Source organism: Balaenoptera borealis (genome assembly GCF_965194805.1).
Source record: "Balaenoptera borealis genome assembly, chromosome: 16".
Taxonomy (NCBI): Eukaryota; Metazoa; Chordata; class Mammalia; order Artiodactyla; family Balaenopteridae; genus Balaenoptera; species Balaenoptera borealis.
The window spans coordinates 64,026,575-64,050,923 of NC_138872.1; the positions used below are offsets into that span (position 1 = coordinate 64,026,575).

The following is a 24,349-nucleotide window of genomic DNA, read 5'->3' on the forward strand; positions in this document are numbered from 1 at the left end:
AAAGGTAAATCCATAGAGACAGAAAGTATATTAGTGGTTGCCAAGAGCTGGGAGTGGGAACAGGGATTAACTGTAAGTGGGCATGTGGGTTCTTTCTGGGGTGATGAAAATGCTGTAAAAATAAATTATGGTGATGGTCATGCAACTCAGTAAATTTGCTAAAAATTATTAAATTGTACAATTAAAATGAGTAAATGTTATAGTCTATAATTTATACCTCAGTAAAGTTGTTTATAAATAAAATGAGGAAGAAAGTGGACACGGTGAAGTAGTCACTGATGTCCTGCCCACATCCCCCAGGCCTGTAGGTTTCCATACAAGCTCTCTGGCTTCCACCTCCAGTTCTAGAGCTCTTGGCCTAAGGGCTTTCTCTGGTCACCAGCACTCATTCTGCCCACATGTGTGGCAGACTGGAAGTGCCAGTGAATTCATGTCCCTTGAGAGCAGCACTCAACCACTAACTGCTGAGAACTGGTGTATAAATACCTCAGCTCCCTGCCCTTTGGGCACATTTTACATGGTGCTTCCCAGATACATTGCTTCCTGAGATACATTTTACAGGCTTCCTTCCCTCCCCTGCTTCAATTTCCCACTCCTCTACTGGTGTTTCCTGCCAAATTACTTCCACTTAAATCTCTGTCTCAGAGTCTGTTTCTAGGGTAACCCACTATGGAAGATGTGTTGGAAATTGGTAAGAAAAGTTAGATTAAACCATTTAGATTGAAGTTGAGCCATAGACTCTGGAGTCTGATTGCCTGAGTTGGAGCCTCAGCCCTACCTTACAACTCATATGACTTTGACTAAGTTTCTCTACCCTAAAATCTCATGTCTCTTATGTGTCTAATCAGGATAACTATACTATCTACCTCATAGGGGTACTGTGAGGATGAAATGCAATGCCATAGTGCAGCTGGAGCTCTTAGCAGAGGGATTGGCACGTAGTAAACGTTTAATAAGATGTAATTATATGTGATTTTATGAGGCAATGACTGGTCCACCAAATAATCAGACATTGGATCCAGACTGAAAAAGAGGGTGGGTTGGATTTTCTGGGGCTCAGCCATAGAGGGTGCATTTGTAGCCAAGATCATAAAGCTCTGGGCTTGTTGCTAGGGTGACATGAGTACCACCCTCACCAAATGACACCAGCCACTCTAGGGTTGGGCAGAAAATGGAACAGACGGTGCCTTATTTTGTCTTGATGAACAAACTGGATTACATATTTCTCCAAAGGGACCCATTTAACTAAAGTAATTATTAAAAATTAGCAGGATTAGCTTTATGACCTTCTGAAAAGTAGGGGACACTATCATATTTTATTTGGTTCCATGTTAAGCCCAAGTTGTTCATTGGCTCAATGAGTAATTCTGCTGTGACTGTGGGACTTTGAAGAGTTGTTTCCCTTCCCTTAGCCTAGGTCCTCATCTGTCAAAAGGCAATAATAATGCTCACCTTAAAGGGATATCCTGAGATGCTATGACTCATATGTAGAGGACTGTACAAGGTCTAGCATGGAGCAGATGGCCAACATTTACTCTTTTGTCCTCCTCTGTTAATGTTTCTCCAGTGATGTTAACTTGGATAGAAATTGTTTTTTTCAACCTGTAGGATATAGAGCATGTGTCAAGGCTGAAGTGACCATCATTAAATTGGCAGAAATAATCCAGCAGGTATGGCAAATGCATGGCACATAAACCACAATTTCCCTGTCCACAATAATAGCAGACATTACTAATCGATCATTGCTCTTTTCATTTGAGTCTGGATACAGTCCCAGAATTTTTTCCAGCAAAGCACTCTAGGCCACCACTACCAACTGATCAAATTTGCCATGCAAAATGAAAGTTATTTGCTAACCTCTAGTGTGAGCTTAAAAATAGTGGAGTTTAACACAATGTCTGGTGCTTGATAAATACTTAATAAATGGATGACTAAAGGATAAATGCAGTGAGGTTAGTTAATACTGTCATCACCTATGTCTTCACTAGCATTCTTACTCAATGATCAAGCTCAAATTCCTCCAAGTTCCTCCTCCCATAATGTGGATCTTTCCTTAGTGGTTGAAGGTTTTGGAGGAAACCTGGAGTGCTCATAACTATAGGTTCAAAGGAACCTCCTCTGAAAATATGTATATTGGTATGATCTCATCTTGGGAGATTAAATCTCCTTTAAGTTACAGCATTTTTATCTAGTGCTGGCTTCACAGAAACTTCCCAGAAGTGTAAGTTTCTGAAGCACTTATTCTGGCAACAAAGGAGAAATCCTTAATTGGTAGAACATAACCAACTATTTTCTGAGCAGGAGGCACATCTCAAAACTGTATGTCAGGAGGATACTACCGAGCTGTAACGCTGAAGCTGATGGTGATCTCCTTAGGAAATTGGTTTTAGCCGTGGGAATGACTGCCCTTTTAAAGTAAAGAGACCAGCATCTGGCAACAAGTCTGCAATTCCAAATGTCCCATGTTATTATTCACTGCAAGATTGATTCCTGGTCCAATGTTTGCTTTTTTCTATTATAAATTTAAACGTATTGATTACATTTATACAATTGTGAAAATTAAACATATTTATTATAAATGCAGAAAATGTGAAAGAAGAAAACAACATCATCCATAGATTCACCACTAGAGGATAGTATTAAAATCTGGAGTATTTCCCTCTTGTCATTTTTCTATGCATATTTTAGCACAATTATGTTTGCGTATTACACGTAAAGATTTTACATTCTGATTTTTTTTCCAATTTAACTTTATAACATAGCATTTCTCCATGTTTTTGCAAACTCTCCACGCACATTTTAGTTGTATAAATATTCCAATAAGTGAATATGCCATAATTTACTTAACCTTTAGATTATATTGTCCAATGTTAGGTTGATTCTGATGTTTTGCTATTGTAAAAAAATGCTATGATGACTATATTTGTATATAAGGTTTTTTCTGTATATATGAATGTATGAGTATTTCCTTGGAATACTTGGGTAGATTCCAAATCTTTCTTTGTCTCTATCTCTGTCTCTCTCTCAGAGATATACAATACATAAAGTGATAAAGTATACACATCTTAAGGGTAGAGCTAAACTACTCTTTATGCATGTATCCGGGTACCACTACCCAGGTCAAGGTGTCGTACTTTTCCAGCACACCAAAAGGCACCCACGAGTTCTTTCTATGCCATGATTTTTCAATAAAAATTTGCACTTTGCACCCTACAAAGAAATACATCTCCTTCTTTGCCTTTAAAAACCAGAGCACTATCACTGCGTTAGACTATAGAGATGTCTTCCTTTCCCATCACCGTGGAACCTTGGTGTATGCAAGGTCCTCCCAAAGCAAGCTGCTGAGAGGTTGCTTCCACCATCTATAAAGGAACTTAGAGGGGTGCTATTCAGACTCTACAAACAGCATTCAGTTCTCCTTCCATCTGTCCTTGGCATGTTGATTAGAAAGTTTAAAGATACTACATATTTTCCTCTCCAGTTTAATAAATGACTTTGGGAGAAGCCAGTGATTTTCTCTCTAGCAATTGTGGAACTTGACAAAATTAATTTGCTAGATGATAACTCACCACAGATAATAGTGTGAATGGTAACATAAATTATCTATGTATACAAAAAAATACATATGAGTAAAAATTAGAATGAATAAAAATAAACATATTTATACATATTTCTCTGATTCTTTCCCTGCTCTAATCCTAATCACCACCACCCCGTTATCGTCAACACCATCACATTTATTGAGCACCTACTATGTGCCAGACATTACCTAAATTATTTATATACATCACCTCATTTAATTCTTCCCATTTTGCAGATAAGGAAACAGGCCACAGACCACACAGGGAGTAAGTATCGAGACTGGCATTTGAACCCAGTGTGGTCTGCCTCCAGAACTGGCACATTTAATCACCAAGCCATACCTCTTGCTAAGGTAACGCATACTTGAAGTTTTAGGTGATGGTGATATACTGAGCTTCCATTTAGATTTCTGACAACTGATATTTGAAATGGTATACGCCAATTCTGGAAAAAGGAAATTTGAGCCTTATATCCTTGGTGAAATAGGTTACCCTATGTTTTGCAAAGTTAGTAAACAAATGTGGTTTACTCTGTGGTTTAATTAGCTTTATTGAGATTTAATTTACATACTGTAAAATTCACCTGTTTGGGTGTGTTTACAGTTATGCAATCATTACCACAATCTAATTTTAGAACATATCTGTCATCCCCCAAAGCAACTGTGTACACATTATCAGTCACTTCCTGTACCTGCCTTTCCCCAGCCTCTGGCAACCACTAAGCTTCTTTCTGTTTTAATAGATTTGCCTATTCTGGGCATTTCATGTAAACGAAATCACACAGTATATGGACTTTCGTGTCTGGCTTCCTTCTTGAGCATGTTTTTGAGACTCCTCCATGTGATAGCATGAATCTGTACTTCAGTCCTTTATGTTACCCACGCTGAGGCACTGGTGGTTCAGTGGTAGAATTCTCGCCTCCCTTTATGTTACCCAATAGTTGTCCACTGTGCCATTAATATTTTCACCACACTAAGCATCTTTCTTATTCTTTCCCAGTTTATAAGGCACAATTTATTCAAAAGTGTCTTTCCCCCCCTCAGGTCAAGCTCTGCCTGACCTCCCCATCCTCCTGTTGTAGTTTATTCTTAAAGAGTTGCTTTCTCCTTTCCTTCTTTCCTTCTTTCTTTCTTTCCTTCCTCCCTCCCTTCTTCCCTCCTTCCTTCCTTCCTTTCTTCTTTCTTTCGTTCTTTCTTTCTTTCTTCTTTCTTTCGTTCTTTCTTTCTTTCTTTCTTCTTTCTTTCTTTCTCTTCTGACATTTTTATTGTTTTAGTTTGTTTTACTTATATTCAAGACTTTAATCCATCTGGAATCTTCTTGTACATGATATGAGATAAGTGCTCCACACTATTTTTTCCCAATGGAAAATCAGTTGGGCCAGCAACATACTTTAAATAGACCATATTCTCCTACTGGATTCAAACATCACCTTCGTCATATAAGGAGTTCTCTGTAACAGATCTAAATTATTTACCTTTTTCTATTCCTAAACCAGCAATAACATATTTATTTGCTTAAGTTTGACTTATATTCTGATATAAGTTGAGGCAAGTCTATCCTTGACATTTGTTTATTTATTGGCTATTTTAGGGCATCTCCTCTTCCGTTTGTTTAATCTAGTCTCCTACTTTCCCTCTCCTCAACACTAAAAGCAAGTTGTTGATATTCTAATTGATACTGAAATTTTAAGGTAATTTCATTAACTTTGGTAATATTTGCATTTTATATCAATCTTCCCACTCAGAAATATGGTATTTATTTCCATTTGTGTGAATCTTGTTTTATGAAATTCAATGAGATTGTAAAAATTATTTTTAAAATACTTTTCTTCATATAATTCCTGAGCTTCTCTTCTTAACTGTTCCCCAAGTTATTTTTTGGTGGTGCTACTGTGATTGGGATATTTTTTCCATCTAAGTTCTTCCCATATCCATTTCAAAGTCATTGTTAGTACAGAGAAAAGCTATTAATATTTATATAATTTTATTGTTTCCAGTCATCTTACAAACACTCTTATTGATTCTAGTAAGATTATTGTTTTAATTTTTATTAAAGTCTACTAGTTTCCTTAGTATACAAGCAAACCATCAGTAAAAATAGTTTAAAATTTTCTTTCCAATGCTTACACTTATTTTATTTTCTTATTTTAATGCATTTGCAAGAACTTTTGTAACTATTTAAATAATTCACCATTTGGAATAGGGTTTTTTATTCATTAGCCTAAATTATATTTAGGTGATTTCCTTCTATTAATGATTTACTTGTTGATTTATTAGAAATGACTACCAAATTTATTCAAATGGCTTTTCAGCTTCACCTTTAATATTGATGTAATTAATATATTATGTTGATACCTTCCCTGATCCAAACAAGCCTTGAATTCCTGGAATAAGCTCTCCTTTGCCATAACACTTTATTCGTTTGGTGCCAATAGCTTAGTGAAAAGATTTGCCTTTATTCATAAGTAAAATTTATTTATAGTTTTCTTTTCTGGTGCTATCCATCAGAACTGGGTTTTAAAAGAATTGAAGCACTTCTAATTACGTTCTGTGGACAAGGTTATCAACCCTGGCTGCACATTAGAATCACTTGGAGAGCTGTTTTAAGATGCTGATGCCTGGCACAACCCAGAGGGATTGAATAGGAAATTCTGTGGAGGGGGTTTGAACATCATTAGTTTTAAAAAATGCTCCAGGTGATTCTATCATTTGGTCAAGTCTCAACATCACTGTGTATGATTTGCAATTGTTTAAACAACATTGGAGTACCAGTAGGTGGGCACCAGCCCCAGGCCCCCCAGTACCCCCAGCCAGCTGCTCTGGGAACCTGGCCCCCCAAACCAGTGGGTCAGCACCAACCCTGGACCTTCCTGGCCCTGTAGCCAGCTGCCACAGGACACAGACCCATCCACCAGAAGTCTGGCACCAGCCCCAGCCCACATAGGCCCCACAGGCAAAACCCTGGGACCTGGCACAAACCACCTGCAGGTCAGCAACCTCTGCATGAGGCAGGGCCTGGCAGCCAACCAGGCCAGGGGCCAGCCCCACCCACCAGTGTGCCAACAGCAGTGGGCACTTCCACAACAGAAGGGAATATACAGCCTGTAAAGCAGGCACCCCTAGAATATACAGCTTTTGTTTCTAGAGGAGAGTATGCTGTTGGGTCTCATAGGATGTATCCTACATAAGGCCACTTCTCCAAGACTGGAAAATGTAACAAACCTACCTAATGTATAGACATAAATACAGAGAATTAGGCAAAGGAGACAGAGGAATATGTTTCTAACAAAGGAACAAGACAAAACCCTAGAAGAAGAACTAAGAGAAGTGGAAATAAACAGTCTCTCTGATAAAGACTTCAAGGTGATGATTATAAAGATGCTCAATGAACTTGGGAAAAGAATTGAAGAACATAGTGAGAAGTTTAAAAGAGAAAACATAGAGAAGAACCAAACAGAGCTGAAGAATACAATAACTGAAATGTTAAGCAAAACAAAAAAACACTAGAAGGAATCAACAATAAATTAGATGATACAGAAGAATGAATCAGTGAACTGGAAGACGGAGTAGTGGAAATCACCCAAGCTGGACAAAAAAAGAAAAAAGAGTTTTAAAAAACGAGGACAGATTGAGAGACCTCTGTGAGAACATCAAGCATACTGACATTTGAATTATAGGGGGCCCAGAAGGAGAAGAGAGAGAGAGAGAAAGGGGCAGATAATTTATTTGAAGAAATAAAAGCTGCAAGTCTCCCTAACCTGGGAACAAAAACAGGCATCCAGGTCCAGGAAGCACAGACAGACCCAAACAAGATGAACCTAAAGAGGTCTACACCAAGATACATTATAATTAAAATAGCAAAAATGAAAGATAAGGAGAGAATCTTAAAAGCAGCAAGAGAAAAGCAACTTGCTACATACAAGGGAACTCCCATAAGACTCTGAGTTGACTTTTCAGCAGAAATTTTTCAGGCCAAAAGGGAGTGACACAATATAGTAAAAGTGATGAAAGGGAAAAACCTAAAACCAAGAATACTCTACCCAGCAAGGCTATTGTTTAGATTTGAAGGAAAGACAAAGAGTGTTACAGACAAGCAAAAGCTTAGAGTTCAGCACCACTGAACTGGCTTTAAAGAAATGTTAAAGGGACTTCTGTAAGAGGAAAAGAAGAGACCATGACTAGAAATATGAAAATTGCAAAAGGAAAAGTCTCATTCATAAAGGCAAGCATATAGTAAAGCTTGTGGACCAACTACTTATAAAGCTAGTAGGAAGGTTAAAAGATAAAAGTAGTAAAATCATCTATATTCACAATAAGCAGGTAAGGGATACACAAAACAAAAGGACATAAAATATGATGTCAAAAAACATTAAACATTGAGTGAGGGAGTAAAAATTCAGAGTTGTTAGAAGGCATTGAAACTTAAGAGATCATCAACTTAAAATAGTATATAGTTATATATAAACCTCATGGTAACAACAGGCCAAAAATCTGTAACAGATACACACACAAGAAATAAAAAAAAAAAGAAAATCCAAACACATAACACATAAAGGCAGTCATCACATCACAGGGGAAGAGACAAAAGAAGAAAGGAACAAAAATGTACTACAAAACAACCAGAAAACAATTAACAAAATGGCAATAAGTACATACCTACCAATAATTACTTTAAATGTAAATGAGCTATATGCTTTACTCAAAAGACATAGACTGGCTGAATGGATTAAAAAAGATATATGTATGATATATATATTTCATACATATATCTTACATGATATATGTATAATATATACATATATATCTTATATGCATGATATATGTATAAGATATATATATATATATATATATATATGATGTCTACAAGAGACTCACTTAAGATCTAAAGACACAAACAGATTGAAAGTGAGGGGATGGAAAAAAGTATTCCATGTAAATGGAAAAAAAAAAGAAAGCTGGGGTAGCAATAAATACTTAAATCAGACAAAATAAACTTTAAAACAAAGACTGTAACAATAGACAGAGAAGGGTATTACATAATGATACAGGACTGAGTCCCTCAAGAAGATGTAACAGTTGCAAATATATATATGCATACAACATAGGCACATCTAAACATATAAAGCAAATATCAAAAAACATAAAGGGAGAAATTGGCAGTAATACAATTATAGTAGAGGACTTTAATACCCCACTTATACCAATGAACAAGTCATCCAGACAGGAAATCAATGAAGAAACACTGGCCTTAAATGACACATACCAGATAAACTTAGTAGATATATATAGAACATTCAAACCAAAAACAGCAGAATACACATTCTTTTCAAGTGCACATGGAACATTCTCCAGGAGAGAACACATGCTAAGCCACAAAACAAGTTTCAATAAATTTAAGAAGACTGAAGTCATATCAAGCATCTTATTCAACCACAACAGTATGAGACTAGAAATCAACTACAAGAAAAAAAAACTTCAGAAAACACAAACACGTGGAGGCTAAACAATATACTACTAAGCAACCAATGGGTCACTGAAGAAATCAAACAGGAAATCAGAAAATACATGGATGCAAATGGTAATGGAAACAGAACAATCCAAAATGTATGGGACACAGCAAAAGTAGTTCTAAGAGGGAAATTTATAGCAATACAAGCCTACCTCAGGAAACAAGAAAAATATCAAATAAACAATATAATCTTACACCTAAAGGAACTAGAAAAAGAAGAACAAACAAAACCCAAGGTTAATTAAAGGAAACATATAACAAAGATAAGAGCAGAAATAAAAAAAATAAAGGCTAAAAAAATAGAAAAGATCAATGAAACTAAGAGCTGGTTCTTTGAAAAGACTTTTTTAATGGATAAAACTTTAGCTAGATTCATCAAGTGAAAAAGAGAGGGCCCAATTAAATAAAAACAGAAACGAAAGAGGAGAAGTTATAACTGACATCACAGAAATTCAAGGATCAGAAGAGATTACTGTGAACAATTATACACCAATAAAATGGACAACCTAGAAGAAATGGATAAATTCCTAGAAACATACAGTCTCCCTAGACTGAATTAGGAAGAAATAGAAAATATAAACAGACCAATTACTAGGAATGGAATTGAATCAGTACTTTAAAAAACTCCCAACAAACAAAAGTCCAGGACCAGATGTCTTCACAAGTGAACTCTATGAAACATTGAAAGAAGAGTTAATACCTATCCTCTCAAACTATTCCGAAAAATTGAAGAGGAAGGAATGCTTCTGAACTCATTCTATGAGGCCAACATTATCCTGGTGCCAAAACCAGACAAAGACACCACAGGAAAAGAAAATTACAGGCCTATATATCCCTGATGAACATAGATGCAAAAGTCCTCAACAAAATATTAGCAAGCCTGTACTTGGAAAACTGTAAGACACTGATGAAAGAAATTGAAGATGACACAAATAGAAAGATATACTGTGTTCATGGATTGGAAGAACTAATATTGTTAAAATGACCATACTACCCAATGCAATCTATGGATTCAATGCAATCCCTATCAAAATAATAATGGCATTTTTCACAGAACTGGAACAAATAATTCTAAAATGTGTATGGAAACACAAAAGACCTTGAATAGCCAAAATAATCTTGGGAAAGAAGAACAAATTTGGAGGTATCACACTCCCTGATTTCAAACTATACTACAAAGCTAGAGTCATCAAACAGTATGGTGCTGGCACAAAAACAGACACATAGATCCATAGAACAGAATAGAGAGCCAACAAAGCATTGGCAAGGATGTGGAGAAAAGGGAACCCTTGTGCACTGTTAGTGGGAATGTAAATGGGTGCAGCCACTGTGAAAAACAGTATGGAAGTTCCTCAAAAATTTAAAAGTAGAACTACCACATGATTCAGCAATTACACTCTGGGTATTTACCTAAAGAAAACAAAAACAGTGATTCAAAAAGAAGTATACACACCAATGTTCATTGCAGCTTTATTTACAATATCCAAGATATGGAAGCAACTTAAGTGTCCATTGATAGACGAAGACATAAGGAAGATTGTATATATATACATATATACACACACACAATGGAATAATACGCCACTGTAACAAAGAATAAAATCTTGCCAATTGCAACATCATGAATAGACCTAGAGGGTAATGTGCTAAGTGAAATAAATCAGACAGTGAATGACAAATACTATATGATTTCACTTACATGTGGAATTTTAAAAACAAAGCAAATGAACAAATGTACCAAAACAGAAACAGATTCACAGATGCAGAGAAAAAATTGTTGATTGCCAGAGGGGAGGGGGGGTGGGGGGCGTGAGGAAAATAGGGGAGGAAGATGAGGAGGTACAAACTTCCAGTTAAAAAATAAATAAGCTACATGTAAAAGAGTGAAATTAGAACATTCTCTAATACCACACACAAAAATAAACTCAAAATGGATTAAAGACCTAAATGGAAGACCAAATACTATTATATAAAACTCCTGAGGCAAACATAGGCAGAACACTCTTTGACATAAGTCACAGCATACTTTTTTGATCCATCTCCTAGAATAATGGAAATAAAAACAAAAATAAACAAATGTGACCTAATTAAACTTAAAAACTTTTGCACAGCAAAGGAAACCATAAACAAAACGAAAAGACAACCTACAGAGTGGGAGAAAATATTTGCAAATATTGTGACTGACAAGGGATTAATCTCCAAAATATACAAACAGCTCATATAGCTCAATATAAAAAAACCCAAACAACCCAATCAAAAAATGGGCAGAAGATCTAAATAGACATTTCTCCAAAGAAGACATACAGATGGCCAAAAGGCACATGAAAAGATAATCAACATCACTAATTGTTAGAGAAATTCAAATCAAAACTACAATGAGGTATCACCTCACACCAGTCAGAATGGCCATCATCAAAAGTCTACAAATAATAAATGCTGGAGAGGGCGTGAAGAGAAAGGAACCCTCCAACACTGTTGTTGAGAATGTAAATTGGTACAGACACTAGGTCGAACAGTATGGAGATTCCTTAAAAAACTAAAAATAGAGCTATCATATTATCCTGCAATTTCACTCCTGGGCATATATCTGGAGAAAACCACAATTCGAAAAGATACATGCATCCCAATGTTCATTGAAGCACTATTTACAATAGCCAAGACATGGAAGCAACCTAAATGTCCATCAACAGATGAATGGATAAAGAAGATGTGGTATGTTTATACAATTGCATACTACTCAGCCATAAAAAAGAATGAAATAATGCCACTTGCAGCAACATGGATGGACCTAGAGATTATCATACTAAGTGAAGTAAGTCAGACAGAGAAAGACAAATATCATATGATATCACTTATATGTGGAATCTAAAAAAAATTATGCAAATGAACTTATATACAAAACAGAAATAGACCCACAGACATAGAAAACAAACTTATGGTTACCAGAGGGGGAGAGATAAATTAGGAGTTGGGGATTAACATATACACACTACTATATATAAAATAGATAACCAACGAAGACCTACTATATAGCACAGGGAACTATACTCAATATTTCATAATAATCTGTAAGGGAAAAGAAATCTGAAAAAAATAGATATATGTGTATGTATAACTGAATCATTTTGCTGTACACCTGAAACTAACACAACATTGTAAATCAACTATACTTCAATTTAAAAAATAAAATAAACTGAAAATAAACAGATAAGTCACAGGATGTAATGTACAGCACAAATAATGTAGTCAATAATATTGTAATAACTTTGTATGGTGACAGATGTTAACTAGACTTACCATAGTGATCAGTCTGTAATGCATTAAAACATCAAATCACTATGCTGTACACCTGAAACTAATATAATATTATAAGTCAATTATACTTTAATAGAAAAAAAAACATTGGAGCAACTTGTTTTCCACATGACATTATACAGAACTCAGCTATGAACCTCTCTGCTCTGCAGGTCTTTTTTAATGCTAAACTTTTCATCTCTTTTTGGTAATTTGTTTCTTCAAATGTTCTACCTTTTCTTGGATCATTTTATATTTTTTTTTTTTCAAAAAAGTAGCCATTTCATCTAGATTATCAAATATGCTGCTGTAGAATTGCATATGACATTCTCTTCCATTTGTCTTCTTCTCTGTAACTTGGTTATGTCTTCTTTTTGATATGACCACATTTTCTTTCTTCCTTAATCAGACCTGTGTGGGGTTTAATCTGGTATTTTCATTTTTCCAATTTAAATTTTTTAATTGATATATAATTGACATATTACATTTGTTTCAGGCATACAACATAATGATTTGATATTTGTATATATTGCAAAATGATCACCATAAGTTTAGTTAACATACATCACCACACATAGTCACAATTGTTTTTTCTTGTGATGAGGACATTTAAGATCTGATTTTTCAGATGTTTCAAATATATAATACAATATTATTAACTATAGTCGTCATGCTGTACATTACATCCTGAGGACTTATTTTATAACTGGAAATTTGTACCTTTTGATTCCCTTCACCCAAAATGGTATTTTCAAAAATGAGGTTTTGAGCTTTTTTTTCTTTTTTGCTATTTGTGCTTTCTAGTCTATTACATCAGATTCTATAATTATTAATTTTCTATTCAGAATTTTTTAGTTTATTTTTTTCTTATCCTAACATCCTGGGGTTTATAACACGTTCTCTTATTGTTTTATTAGTCATTCTTTATAATAAAGGCATTGAAGTCTATTAATTTTCCTCTAACTACAGCTTTTGTTGTATTCTATAGATTCTGTTATAAAGTGTTCTTTTACTTATTGCTTTAAAAAAAGATTGAATTTTGTTGTCTAGGATTGTGTTTCTCAAGTTTTAAAGTTCTAAAAAATGTATTTCTAAATATTACTGGATTATTATCAGAGAGACTTTGGCTTGAGCAAAATCTCTTTTTTTTCTTTTTTTTAATTTTTAAATTTTATTTTATTTATTTTTTTATACAGTAGGTTCTTATTAGTCATCAGTTTTATACACATCAGTGTATACATGTCAATCCCAATCGCCCAACTCATCACACCACCACCCCCACCCCCCACTGCGTTCCCCCCTTGGTGTCCATACGTTTGTTCTCTACACCTGTGTCTCAACTTCTGCCCTGCAAACTGGTTCATCTGTACCATTTTTCTAAGTTCCACATATATGCGTTAATATACAATATTGGTTTTGCTCTTTCTGACTTACTTCACTCTGTATGACAGTCTCTAGATCCATCCACATCTCAACAAATGACCCAATTTCGTTCCTTTTTATGGCTGAGTAATATTCTATTGTATATATATGTACCACATCTTCTTTATCCATTCGTCTGTTGATGGGCATTTAGGTTGCTTCCATGACCTGGCTATTGTAAATAGTGCTGCAATGAACATTGGGGTGCATGTGTCTTTTTGAATTATGGTTTTCTCTGGGTATATGCCCAGTAGTGGGATTGCTGGATCACACGGTAATTCTATTTTTAGTTTTTTAAGGAACCTTCATACTGTTCTCCATAGTGGCTGTATCAATTTACATTCCCACCAACAGTGCAAGAGGGTTCCCTTTTCTCCACACCCTCTCCAGCATTTGTTGTTTGTAGATTTTCTGATGATGCCCGAGCAAAATCTCTTTTATTTCACTTGTTAAGACTTTATGTTCAGACTTCATGGCTCCTAGAAAATAATATTTATTTCTGTTAACGTAAGTATGTTTCTCTACATACCTATTAAATTGAGTTTGTCAGTTGTATAATGCAATTTCTCCTGTCCTTATGTATTTCTATTCTGCTTGGTATGGAAAAGAAGAGTATTGATTTCTTCAAAAATGTATTTATTTTATCAAGTTCTCATTATTTTTCTAACAGTTTTCAGTTTTTGAACTTGGTGTTACTTTGTGCTTGGCACTGGTTCAAGTGCTTTTTAATATTAACTCATTTATTTAAGCTCCAGGCAATCCTCGGAGGAGGGTAACAGGGATGTGAAACAACTTGTCAAAGCCTCAGAGGTAAGAAGCAAGAAGTAGATGCAGGATTCAAACCGGGATGGTTTGGATACAGAGAGAGTCTTGTTCTCAAGCATCACCATGCATCTGACATCTATGGCATGGTTGGTCTTCCCCTCCTGCAAATGGCCCCTTCATTACATGGCTAACATAAGTTCTCCATCTTTTTATGGGACCCTATTCCTGTATCTACAGTTGATGGGTCCCAGGTAGCACCAGGCTCAAGCCAGGATCATCAACACACTTTGCTGAGATGTTTTTGGACTATGTCTAAGAAAGTGATTCATTCATTGATCCAACAAATTTAATTGAACACCTACTATGCACCAAGCACTTAGTGCTGGAGGTAGAGTAGTGAACAAAACAGACAACACCTGCCTTCATGGAGCTTATAATCTATGGGTGAGACAGACATACAAACGTAATAAATGATTTTTATATGAGGTGATCAGTGCTACAGTAAAGGTGATTAGGAGTGTTGGCTGCAATTTCACTGGGATAGTCAGGAAAGGCTTAAATGAGAAGGTGACATGGATGCAAAAGCTTGAACAAGTGAAGGAGGGAGGCGTGCAGAGATCCTGATGAAGAGCATTCCAGGCAGGATGAATAACCAGGGCAGTGTCATGAGAAGGGTCTAGAAGCCAGAGACGGCAAGGAAGCCAGGGTGATGGGGGACCGTGAGTAATAGGGAGGGGAGCAGCACGGGAGGTGAGAGACGATGGGCTTAAGAGCAGCTTTAGCGTGTGTGTGAAGTCCAGTGTGGGGACGGGGAGCAAAAGCCTGATTTAGGAGAAAATGGGAAGGGAGGACTGGAGACAGTGAGTTAGGTAACTCTTCTGAGGACTTTTGCTGCAAAGGGAACAGAAACATGGAGAACTGGGGCCAAGAGAGGACTTTGTTTGTTTTTATAAATTTATTTATTTGTTTATTTATTTATTTATTTATGGCTGCGTTGGGTCTTCATTGCGGTGCGCGGGCCTCTCATTGCAGTGGCTTCTCTTGTTCCAGAGCATGGGCTCTAGGCGCGTGGGCTCTAGTAGCTGTGGCACATGGGCTCAGTAGTTGTGGCTTGCGGGCTCTAGAGCGCAGGCTCAGTAGTTATGGCACACGGGCTTAGTTGCTCCGCGGCATGTGGGATCTTCCCGGACCAGGGCTCAAACCCGTGTACCCTGCATTGGCAGGCGGATTCTTAACCACTGCACCACCAGGGAAGTCCCACTTTGTTTTTAATCAGAGAAGGAGCAGTAAATTTGAATCCTGGAAAGAATGATGCTGTAGACGGTGGGGGGCTGGTGGGGGGAGATGATGATAAAGGAAAGGAGAGAGGGAAGCGGTGGAGTGATGTCCATAAACTGGGGAGAGAGACTGGGGTCTCGTGGGCAGATGGAGAGTGAGCCTCAGGCAGGAGCCTGGCTAGTGTGTCCATCAAAACGTAGTCAATGCACAGGCAGGGGAGTGTGGAAATGAGGCAGAGGGAGCTTGTGGAAACTCCCTTCTGCTCGCTTCTTCCCTCCTCAGTGACCTAGAAAGCAGGTCCTCAGGAAAGCGAGGAAGGGAGAGGGATGTTAGAGACTGGAGGGGAGTGCAGACCAGGGTGTGGGAGAGTGACCAGACTAGCAAAATGCAGAGGGATAGAGCAGCCTTGAGGGCCCACCTGAGGCCCATGGTTGTAGAGGGAAAACCTGTCCCTTTATGGTGGCCCTGGGACTTTACACTCAAAAGCTGGGCAGCTGTGTTTTTTAAATGTGGAGCGCATCATTCTGACAAGAGAGAGAATTAACCAAGCGTGCAGAGAGAAGCAGAGACAGAAGATGGAGGGACTGACTGGCGTGTTTGGCTCTCTGGTTCCAGCTCTTTCCAAGGCCTACCTTTATCCCTAACCTTCTTTCAGTTAGATTGTTCAATTCCATCACACACCTCAGTGTACCAGCTATAGAAACAGAAGCCCATTTTGAATGGCTTTAACCAATCGGGGGTTCATTCTCAGGTTTGAAACAAAGTCCAAGAGTTGGCCATATACAGCAGACCACAAAGACATCAGGGATCCAGGCTGCTTCTCTCTTTCTGGCTCATTACTTGTGAGTAATGGCTTCTATTCTCATGGTCACAAGATGGTTGCTGGAGTTCCAGCTATCCTTTCTATATTCCAGACAGAAAGAATGGGAATGACAAGGTGCTAAAGGGTACTCATCCCAACTGATTTAGCACCCTCCCCCAAAGGATTTCTTGGAAGCTCCACAATGATATCTATTGTTCTTTCTGTGATCACCCTAAACTTCAAGGAAAGCTGGGAAGCATTGTTTTCTGTTTGGGCATATCATCACCCTAAATAAATCAGGATTCTTTATCAAGCAAGAAGGGAAGAATGGGTATTTGGCAGGCAGCTAGCAGACTCAAGCATATCCCAGAGGCTTCCAATAAATGCCCTTTTCCCTTGAGTCTTTTTGAAATGGATTCCTGAGTTATACAAGCGAAAGAGACTTGAGCGACACTGAGGAATAACAACAGGTACAAGATGGGTTGAGATGAGGGTGCAGAACAGAGGCTGCAAACAAGATAGGAGAAGAGTTTGGGGTACAAGGCTGAACCTACCAACTTAAAGACATAGGGACTAGACAGAAACATCAGTAACACACAGAACCTCTGAGAGGCGTGAATGTAAAGTTAATAGGACAAAAGGGTATTTGGACAAAAAAGATTGAGGTGTAATATTATTGGGTTGGCCAAAAGGTTCATTTGGGTTTTTCCATAAGACGTTACAGATGTTTTTTTTTTGGTAAGATGGTATCCTTTTAACTTTTTTCTTTTTTAAATGAACTTTTTCCTAATTCATTCCATCCCCCCATCATACCACGCAAATTGTTGAGTTTTCACTAATCATTGTTTGAGAAAATGCAAAACGACAAAAGAACTACTATGAATTAAGCGGCATTTGTCATTTATACATTACAGGAGCATGTATACATGTTTGAAAAAAATAGATCTGTTACTTATTCAGCCGACAGATCATGGTGCTTTAAAGAAAGACTCCTCAAACAGTTGGGTTTCATGAGACAGTTCACGAAACACTCCAGTGTAACCCCCTTACTGAGGCCCCCTGGCCAGCCTGTTTAAACTTGCCCTATTCTGGTCATTCTAGCAGATGGCTCCTTTTAATTTTCTTCAGAACACTCATCACTCTCTGATATTACTTGTTTACATATTTATTTACTTATCTTGGTCCCATTTGCAATCTAGAATCTAGCATGCAATCTCCAGGAGAGCAGGGACCTTCCATGTTTTATTCAGCATTGAATGCCCCGACATGAGCACCATCCTGGGTATCTCGTAGGTTCGCAGTAAATATTTGGTGACTGCGATTGTTAACAGTCTCAATACAGGGCTTGGTACACAGTAAGTGCTCAAAATATTTTAACTCTCACCATCACCATCATCATTATCATCATCACCACTATCATCACTGCTGTCCTCCCACAGTTCTAAGCCTATAGCCCTAGGGACAAGATTGCACACCACTAACACACAAAATAAACATTTATTTTAAAGAAAAAAAAAGTCTGCCAAACTAGTCTAAGACTTGGATCTGGAGTGTGTCCCTTTTCAAACATCACATCATTGAGAGGGTAGTACAAAGGCTGTGAGATGTCTAGAAGTGGGTCAAAGGGCTGGTACAGAACAAGGTCAGATAATCCGCTAAGCAGTGTGGTGATTTTCACGCATCCTTTCCTCAGCTGGTGTCTCTTCCTCTCCCAGATCACTACCCAGCGCTGACCCCCACCCCTCAAGCTACCCTTGCAAATTGGTGGGGTTTTCTTCTGCACAGGATGGACGCCAGCTCCACTTAGGACCCCCGCTTTTCCTTGTTGTTTCCTGCAAATCTTTTCTATAGGAAAGTACAGTCTGCTGTCAGAGGAAAGTTATTTGCTACCTAGAGCTCCCTCTGCTGATACAGTGGGTGGATGGTTCTCTGGAAAAGCTGCAGGTTTCAGAAGCACAGCTGGGAGTCTGGTGGGGCATGTCGTCTGCCTAAGCCTGTGGTCTGAACAGAGGCTGTTTCCTTCTCTTGGGTTGGGTTGGGGGGGGGGTGTGGTACAGGTGATGCGTGTTCATGGCTTCATGTGCTTCTGGGGGCCCCGAGGGAGGGGCTTTGGGCATCCTGGCTCTTCTGACCTCCAAGCGCCCTGGAACCCTGGTGTTTGCATGCACTTGTTGGAGAGGATTGGGAATTCCTGGGGATGGGAAGATGGACGTGCCATGCCTAACTCTCCTACTGACACTCAGGAACAGGTGACCCATGTGGATGATTTCTCTCTGATGCAGAAGTGAAACCTAGGGGGAGGTTTTTAATTTTTTAAGAGCAAAGTCAGGGTCAGTTTGTAGAGTCTGGGTAAAAAAAGCCTCTAACAAACCAAAAAGAAACAGGCACATGCTTAAGATTTAAAAAAATAATAACCATGTATTTGACTAAATTTATTCTTAGGCTGAAGTTTATTTAAATTCAGAAGAAGGCATGCCAAGCCCTAGGTCTCTGGTACCTTCTGCCAGAACTATTTGAGAGAAGGGGAGAGCATTTCCTTACAGACCAGCCTGCTAACATTCCTTCAACTCTGCCATTGGTCAGTGCCAACATCTTATAGGAAATATATGACGCTGCTTCCCTGCCCCTGCCCCCTAGTAAACTTAAGAAATAGGTATTACTCTCTTTCACTTTTTACACATGGAAATATTGAGGTCTGGTTAAACAACTTGCTTAAAATCATACAGCTAAAAAGTTGCTGTGATGGGGTCTGCGAACTTGTGAGTACCAAGCTCCACTCGCCAGCTGTCTTGCCGCTGGAGAAACACACCAGGCTCATTTCCAGCTGCACGCCTGTCATTGGTGTTCATTGCTCAACCAAAGTTGACTCAGTGCCCTGCACTATGGAAAGTGCCAGAGAGAACCGAGAAGAATGAGACCAGGTCCCCGCCCTTGGGGTACTTGGCAGTCCTCCATCAAAATCAAGGACTAGGTTTAGTGCCACTTCTTCTAGGCTGCCTTCCCTGACTACGCTTTTTTCCCTCTTATATCTTTAGACACTGCCTTACTGTTATAAGTGAAATCAATAATGCCTTACCTTTACTGAGCACTTACTGTGTGCCAATCTCTATAGAAAAAAATCTTTACATGGGTTATCTAATTTAATCCTTACAAGAAATCTATGAGAAAAGCCCTATTATTATCCCCCCATTTTACAGATGAAAAAACTGAGGCATAAAGAAGGGAACAACTGATGCTGAAAGTCTCAGTTAAAAAGCGGCAGAGCTGGGAATCTGACAGCTCCTTGAGGGTGAAGACCGCCCCCCCCTTCTCCTCCTGATTTCCCTCTTGGCCCCGAGCCTAGTGCTGGGCAAACCAGGAGCTCAAAACTACTGATTCACTGATTTACTCTCCTCTCATTGGAAAGCGGTGATGAAACAAGATTTGGGTATGGGTAAGGGAAGGGAATCCCACAAATCAGCTGGAACTTCTTTTGAGCTCTGGCTCTCAGTTAATGCAAGAGTAAGAACCGTACTTAAAAAGAAAAATTCCTTAGGGAATCTTCCTCATTTCTATATCTCGCTTGCCCAGCATGACGCCTGGCACATAATAGGGTCCAATACATCTGTGTTGAATGACTGAATGAGCTTTAAAAATTCTCAGGAAACTTGCTGCTGTTGTTAACGGCTGCTGCTGCCAGAGTCTCAGGCAGTGCTTGAGCTCCACGAAGGTGCCTGAGGTGCTGCTGGTCTGTCTTGGGGCAGGAAGATGGTCCCTAGAATCCTGCCTTCCCGCTCCTCTATCTCAGGTGATTTTTCATCCTAAAAACCTCACATAAGCTGTTTATGGCACCCATAACCTGCCTGGAGCTTTTAAACCTCTTTTTCATGCGGCATTTTAGGAGTTGAGATAAACAAACCACTCTCTCTTTCTCCAGGGACTTGGGGGCCTGGATCCTTAACCTCACTCCTTCAGCCTGTGGCCCTCGAGGGAGCTGAACCAGAGTGTGGGCCCCAAAGGACTGTGGTTAAACGTATCGCGTGGAGGAAGCAGATAACATCATTGCTGCTTAGAGGAAAAACACAGCAGAGCCGTTGAAAGACGGGCCGGAGGGCAGGGATGACAAGAGTCTCCAGGGCAGCCTCTGCTGGGTTGGAAAGCTCTCTTTAGACACTGAGGAAGAGTTTTGGGGACATGACATGATGATCTTGGGGACCATCTCATCCAGTCCTTCATTTGGCATTAAAGAGACTGAAGTCCTGGGAAAGGAGTGGCTTGCCCAAGGTCATGTAAGCATCACAGTGGCTGCATAGAGTAGAAGCAGCCTCCCCGGCGCCTATTCCCACCTTCCTGTCAGATCCTGATCCCTACAGAACATCCAGGTGCTTGTAGGGAAGCTGGCTTCGCCCCAGTGCCAGAGGAGGCGTAGGGGACCTTGGCCAAGCTGATCAGCACATTCTATCTTTCTGGCCACAGTGCTTGGTTTAGGGGTGACCTATGACCTAAAGCTGGTTCAAACAGAGAGAATATCTGGAGCTTTGAGGAGAATGCTGGGAAATACTGACCCTCCTTCTCCTGGGCTAGAAATGAACAAAGGATACAATTAACTGATGCCCGGCTGTGACATGAAGAGAGAACCTCAGGATGAAGCAGGCCTCATGAAAGGCAGAGAGGAGAGATGGAGAGTAAAAGAGTCCTAGGTCATAGTTCTGAGTTGCTGGATCAAACTTCACCTGATATCTTTACTCTGGAACATTTGGTTATATGATCCAGCAAACTCTATTTTTAAAGGTATAATATATGCTTTATTACTTGTAACCAAAATATTCCCAGGTGATAAACAGATGACAGAAGACTTGTGGCATGGCCATAGGAGCTTGCCTCTGTTCTAGCTCACTCCTGGTTAGGTGGGCTAAGCGCAAGGGGGGAGGCCTCTATGCCTGGCCACACGGCTGGCCAGGCTTGGATAGTCTGAAGGCTGAGTCTCGTTTGAAGTTCAGACCTCCCCCCCCCTCCACCACCTGACATTTTACACTCCCAGTTCAGGGAAGCGGGCTGGCTTATTACATGGATCCAGAAAGCATCTTTTGGTGGTCACTCCCACCCCACCCTCATGAACCCATAAGCACTTTGTGCACATCTCCAAAGTGACACCGACCTCACTGCTTGTTAATGACCGACATGCACATCTGGCTCCTCTAGACCCCAAGCTTGCTGAAGGGGAAATTAAGCCTTACCAACCTTTGGATTCCTGCACCTCGCCCAGTGTCTGACACAGCTTGATATCCACAGACTGTCGTTGAGTGGATGAAACAATCTCTTCCTTGCCTCCTCTGATGGATCCTCTTTATTCCTTCACTTTCTTCTCTTAAAATTAGGATCTGGTTTACAAACACAGTGGACAAGATGCAAAACGTTCACCCTGAGTCCAAGATTGACAAGCTGGGGATTTGATCTGCTATTGTATTCTGATAGTGCTAAATCCTGTCTGGGCCACCCACTCCCTCTATCCGCTCACCATGTGTTCAGGGCTGCTGGGCAAGAGGACACGGGAGGGAAAGACTGAGTCACAGAAGGCTGACTATGAAACTTGAGTCCGTTGGGATCGTCAGCCTTAACTGTCATTGGCAGAGGAGAAAGCTCAGGCCCAGGGAGGAGTCCTCCTGGCTCAAGGTCACCAGGACAGTCCAGCCCTGATGGGAAGGAACTCCACTTTAGAAGGCAAGACCTGTTCCCCCAGGAGGTGAGCCCTGTGCAGTCAGGAAGGTGGGCTTCAGGGTGGATGAGAAGAATGGACCTGGTGGAAGGCAGGGGCCAGACTTTGGGGCTTGCAGCCAGTGAAGGTTGAGAAACTCCACTGGGTCTCCCTTTCCCCATGAAAGCACTTGCTTGCCAACTGGGTTTGGAAGTCTCTTGGCTTGTTCGTCCTTAGGGATCAGAGAAGTGACTCAATAAAGCACTTAGTACATCTTTGGCACTAGGGGGTGGGGTGTGATTCAGAAGTCACTCACACTCATTTGTAGCCTCCTCCCTGCCCCTTCAAGCCAGGGATCCAGGGGTCCGCCGCGTGAGCCCCTTCCCTGGCCGAGACATTCCTGACACGTTTCTCCCGTCTCCACCTGCTAAGCAGTCTCTGTGCCCATAGAAGACACCTGGACCGCAAACTCCGGGCGGGGAGCCCGCTCCACACAGCTGCCTCGTGCTTGCATCCCACATGGAAGGGGATCTAAGGACCCCCCAGAGCTTCCCGACCTCCCCTAGATTCTGAGCGGGCCCACCGTCACCCAAAGCTCCCCCTGCTTTTCTGACCCCTCCTCGTCTTTTCGGCCGCGGGAACTGTCCCCATTCCCCCACCCACTCCGGCTCGGGTCCTGGGGGGGTGGTGGTGTGGGCCCCTTCTGCTCGCCCCCACCCCCTTCCTCTCCCTCCTCCTTTTTCCTCCCGTGCTCCGCCCCCAGGCCCCACCCCTCTCCACCCCGGCCCGCGTGCCCGCAGCCTCTTCCCCGTCCCCGGCGTCCCCGGCCCAGGCAAGGGGCTGCGGGGAGTGGAAGCCCCGCGGGCTAGGCCCCCGCCCTCCCCGCGCGCCCCGCCCGAGCGCGCGCGCCCGCCGCCCCCTTCCGCGGCCTCCAGCTCCCCGCCTCCCCGCCTTCCCCTCCTCCTGGTGACGTCCGGGTCCCTGCCCGTCTGAAAACTCCGCGCCGCGGCGGTGAAGGCGGCGGCGGCGGCGGCGGCGGAGGAGGAGGAGGAGGAGGAGGAGCAGCGGCGAGCCGAGGCGGCGGCGGCGGCCCGAGCGGGAGCCTGAGCGGCGGCGGCGGCGGCCGCGGGAGCCGCGGGGAGCGCGGGGGCGGCCCGGAGCGCCCGGGGTCCCCCGCGCCCCGCTTGCTCGCCGCGCTCCGAAGATGGTGGCGGCGCCGTGCGCTCGGAGGCTGGCCCGGCGCTCGCACTCGGCGCTGCTCGCGGCGCTCACCGTGCTGCTGCTGCAGACGCTGGTCGTGTGGAATTTCAGCAGCCTCGACTCCGGGGCCGGAGAACGCCGCGGGGGCGCAGCGGTCGGCGGCGCGGAGCAGCCGCCACCGGCCCCGCGCCGCGAGCGCCGGGACCTGCCCGCCGAGCCGGCTGCAGCCCGAGGAGGAGGCGGCGGAGGCGGAGGAGGACGGGGGCCGCCGGCGCGGGCGCGGGGAGGCGGCCCCGAAGCACCCCGCGCGCAGCAGCCGGCCAGCCGAGGGGCACTGGCCGCGCGGGCGCTGGTAAGATGCCTTTTCGGCTCGCGTCCCGGAGGGAAGGAGGGAGGCAGGCGGGCAGGCGGCCCGACCCCACGCCCGCCAGCCCTTGAACCCCGCTCAACCCCGGCTTCCAGGGGAAAGAGATGTGGAGCCAGCAGGCTTGGGTCCCTTCCCAGGCTCAGGGGCCGAGGGCTGCCCCATCCCGAGTCTGAGGACTGCCCCCTTGGGGTCTGGGGAAGTTATCTCCAGAGGAGGCGCTTTGGGGGTTACCGGAGCCTGGCTGGGCCCCTGTCCCCCGTCACTCTCGCTGGGCGCCCCGACTTGCTCTGTGCCTGTGGGTGTTGGCGCCTCGCTCCCGGGCTGAGTGCCTGGACCGTGCCGGGACCCTCAGCTGCTGCTCTAGGCGGTGGTGCTCGCCGCATCTCTGGTTTTTGCCCAGCTGGGTGCAGGCACCTCAGTCCTCAGCTTGCTGCCTCGTTGTCTTTGCCTGGCCTGCG

The 24,349-nt window shown here is 41.8% G+C and overlaps 1 protein-coding gene and 1 long non-coding RNA gene across 7 annotated transcripts in view; one reads left to right on the forward strand and one right to left on the reverse strand.

The window, feature by feature from the left end:
• Positions 1 to 23,725, reverse strand: part of LOC309614376 — a 60,753-nt gene extending 37,028 nt beyond the window's left edge. For 3 of the 6 annotated variants that reach the window (XR_014236130.1, XR_014236134.1, XR_014236135.1), the window contains exons 1-3: positions 23,597 to 23,725; positions 21,871 to 22,010; positions 1,453 to 1,602 (exon numbers count right to left, since the gene is read on the reverse strand). This is a non-coding gene — a long non-coding RNA (uncharacterized lncRNA). Of the gene's footprint in view, positions 1 to 1,452; positions 1,603 to 21,870; positions 22,011 to 22,147; positions 23,034 to 23,596 lie in introns of those variants that run through there. The other 3 variants (XR_014236131.1, XR_014236132.1, XR_014236133.1) reach the window with 2 other exon arrangements.
• The window catches only part of XYLT1 (xylosyltransferase 1), a 301,880-nt gene continuing 300,891 nt past the window's right edge, over positions 23,361 to 24,349 (forward strand). Inside the window, exon 1 of the mRNA XM_082362428.1 lies at positions 23,361 to 23,876. Coding sequence (XP_082218554.1) covers positions 23,529 to 23,876 — 348 coding nt within the window. The 5' untranslated portion in view covers positions 23,361 to 23,528. The remainder of the gene's footprint in view (positions 23,877 to 24,349) is intronic.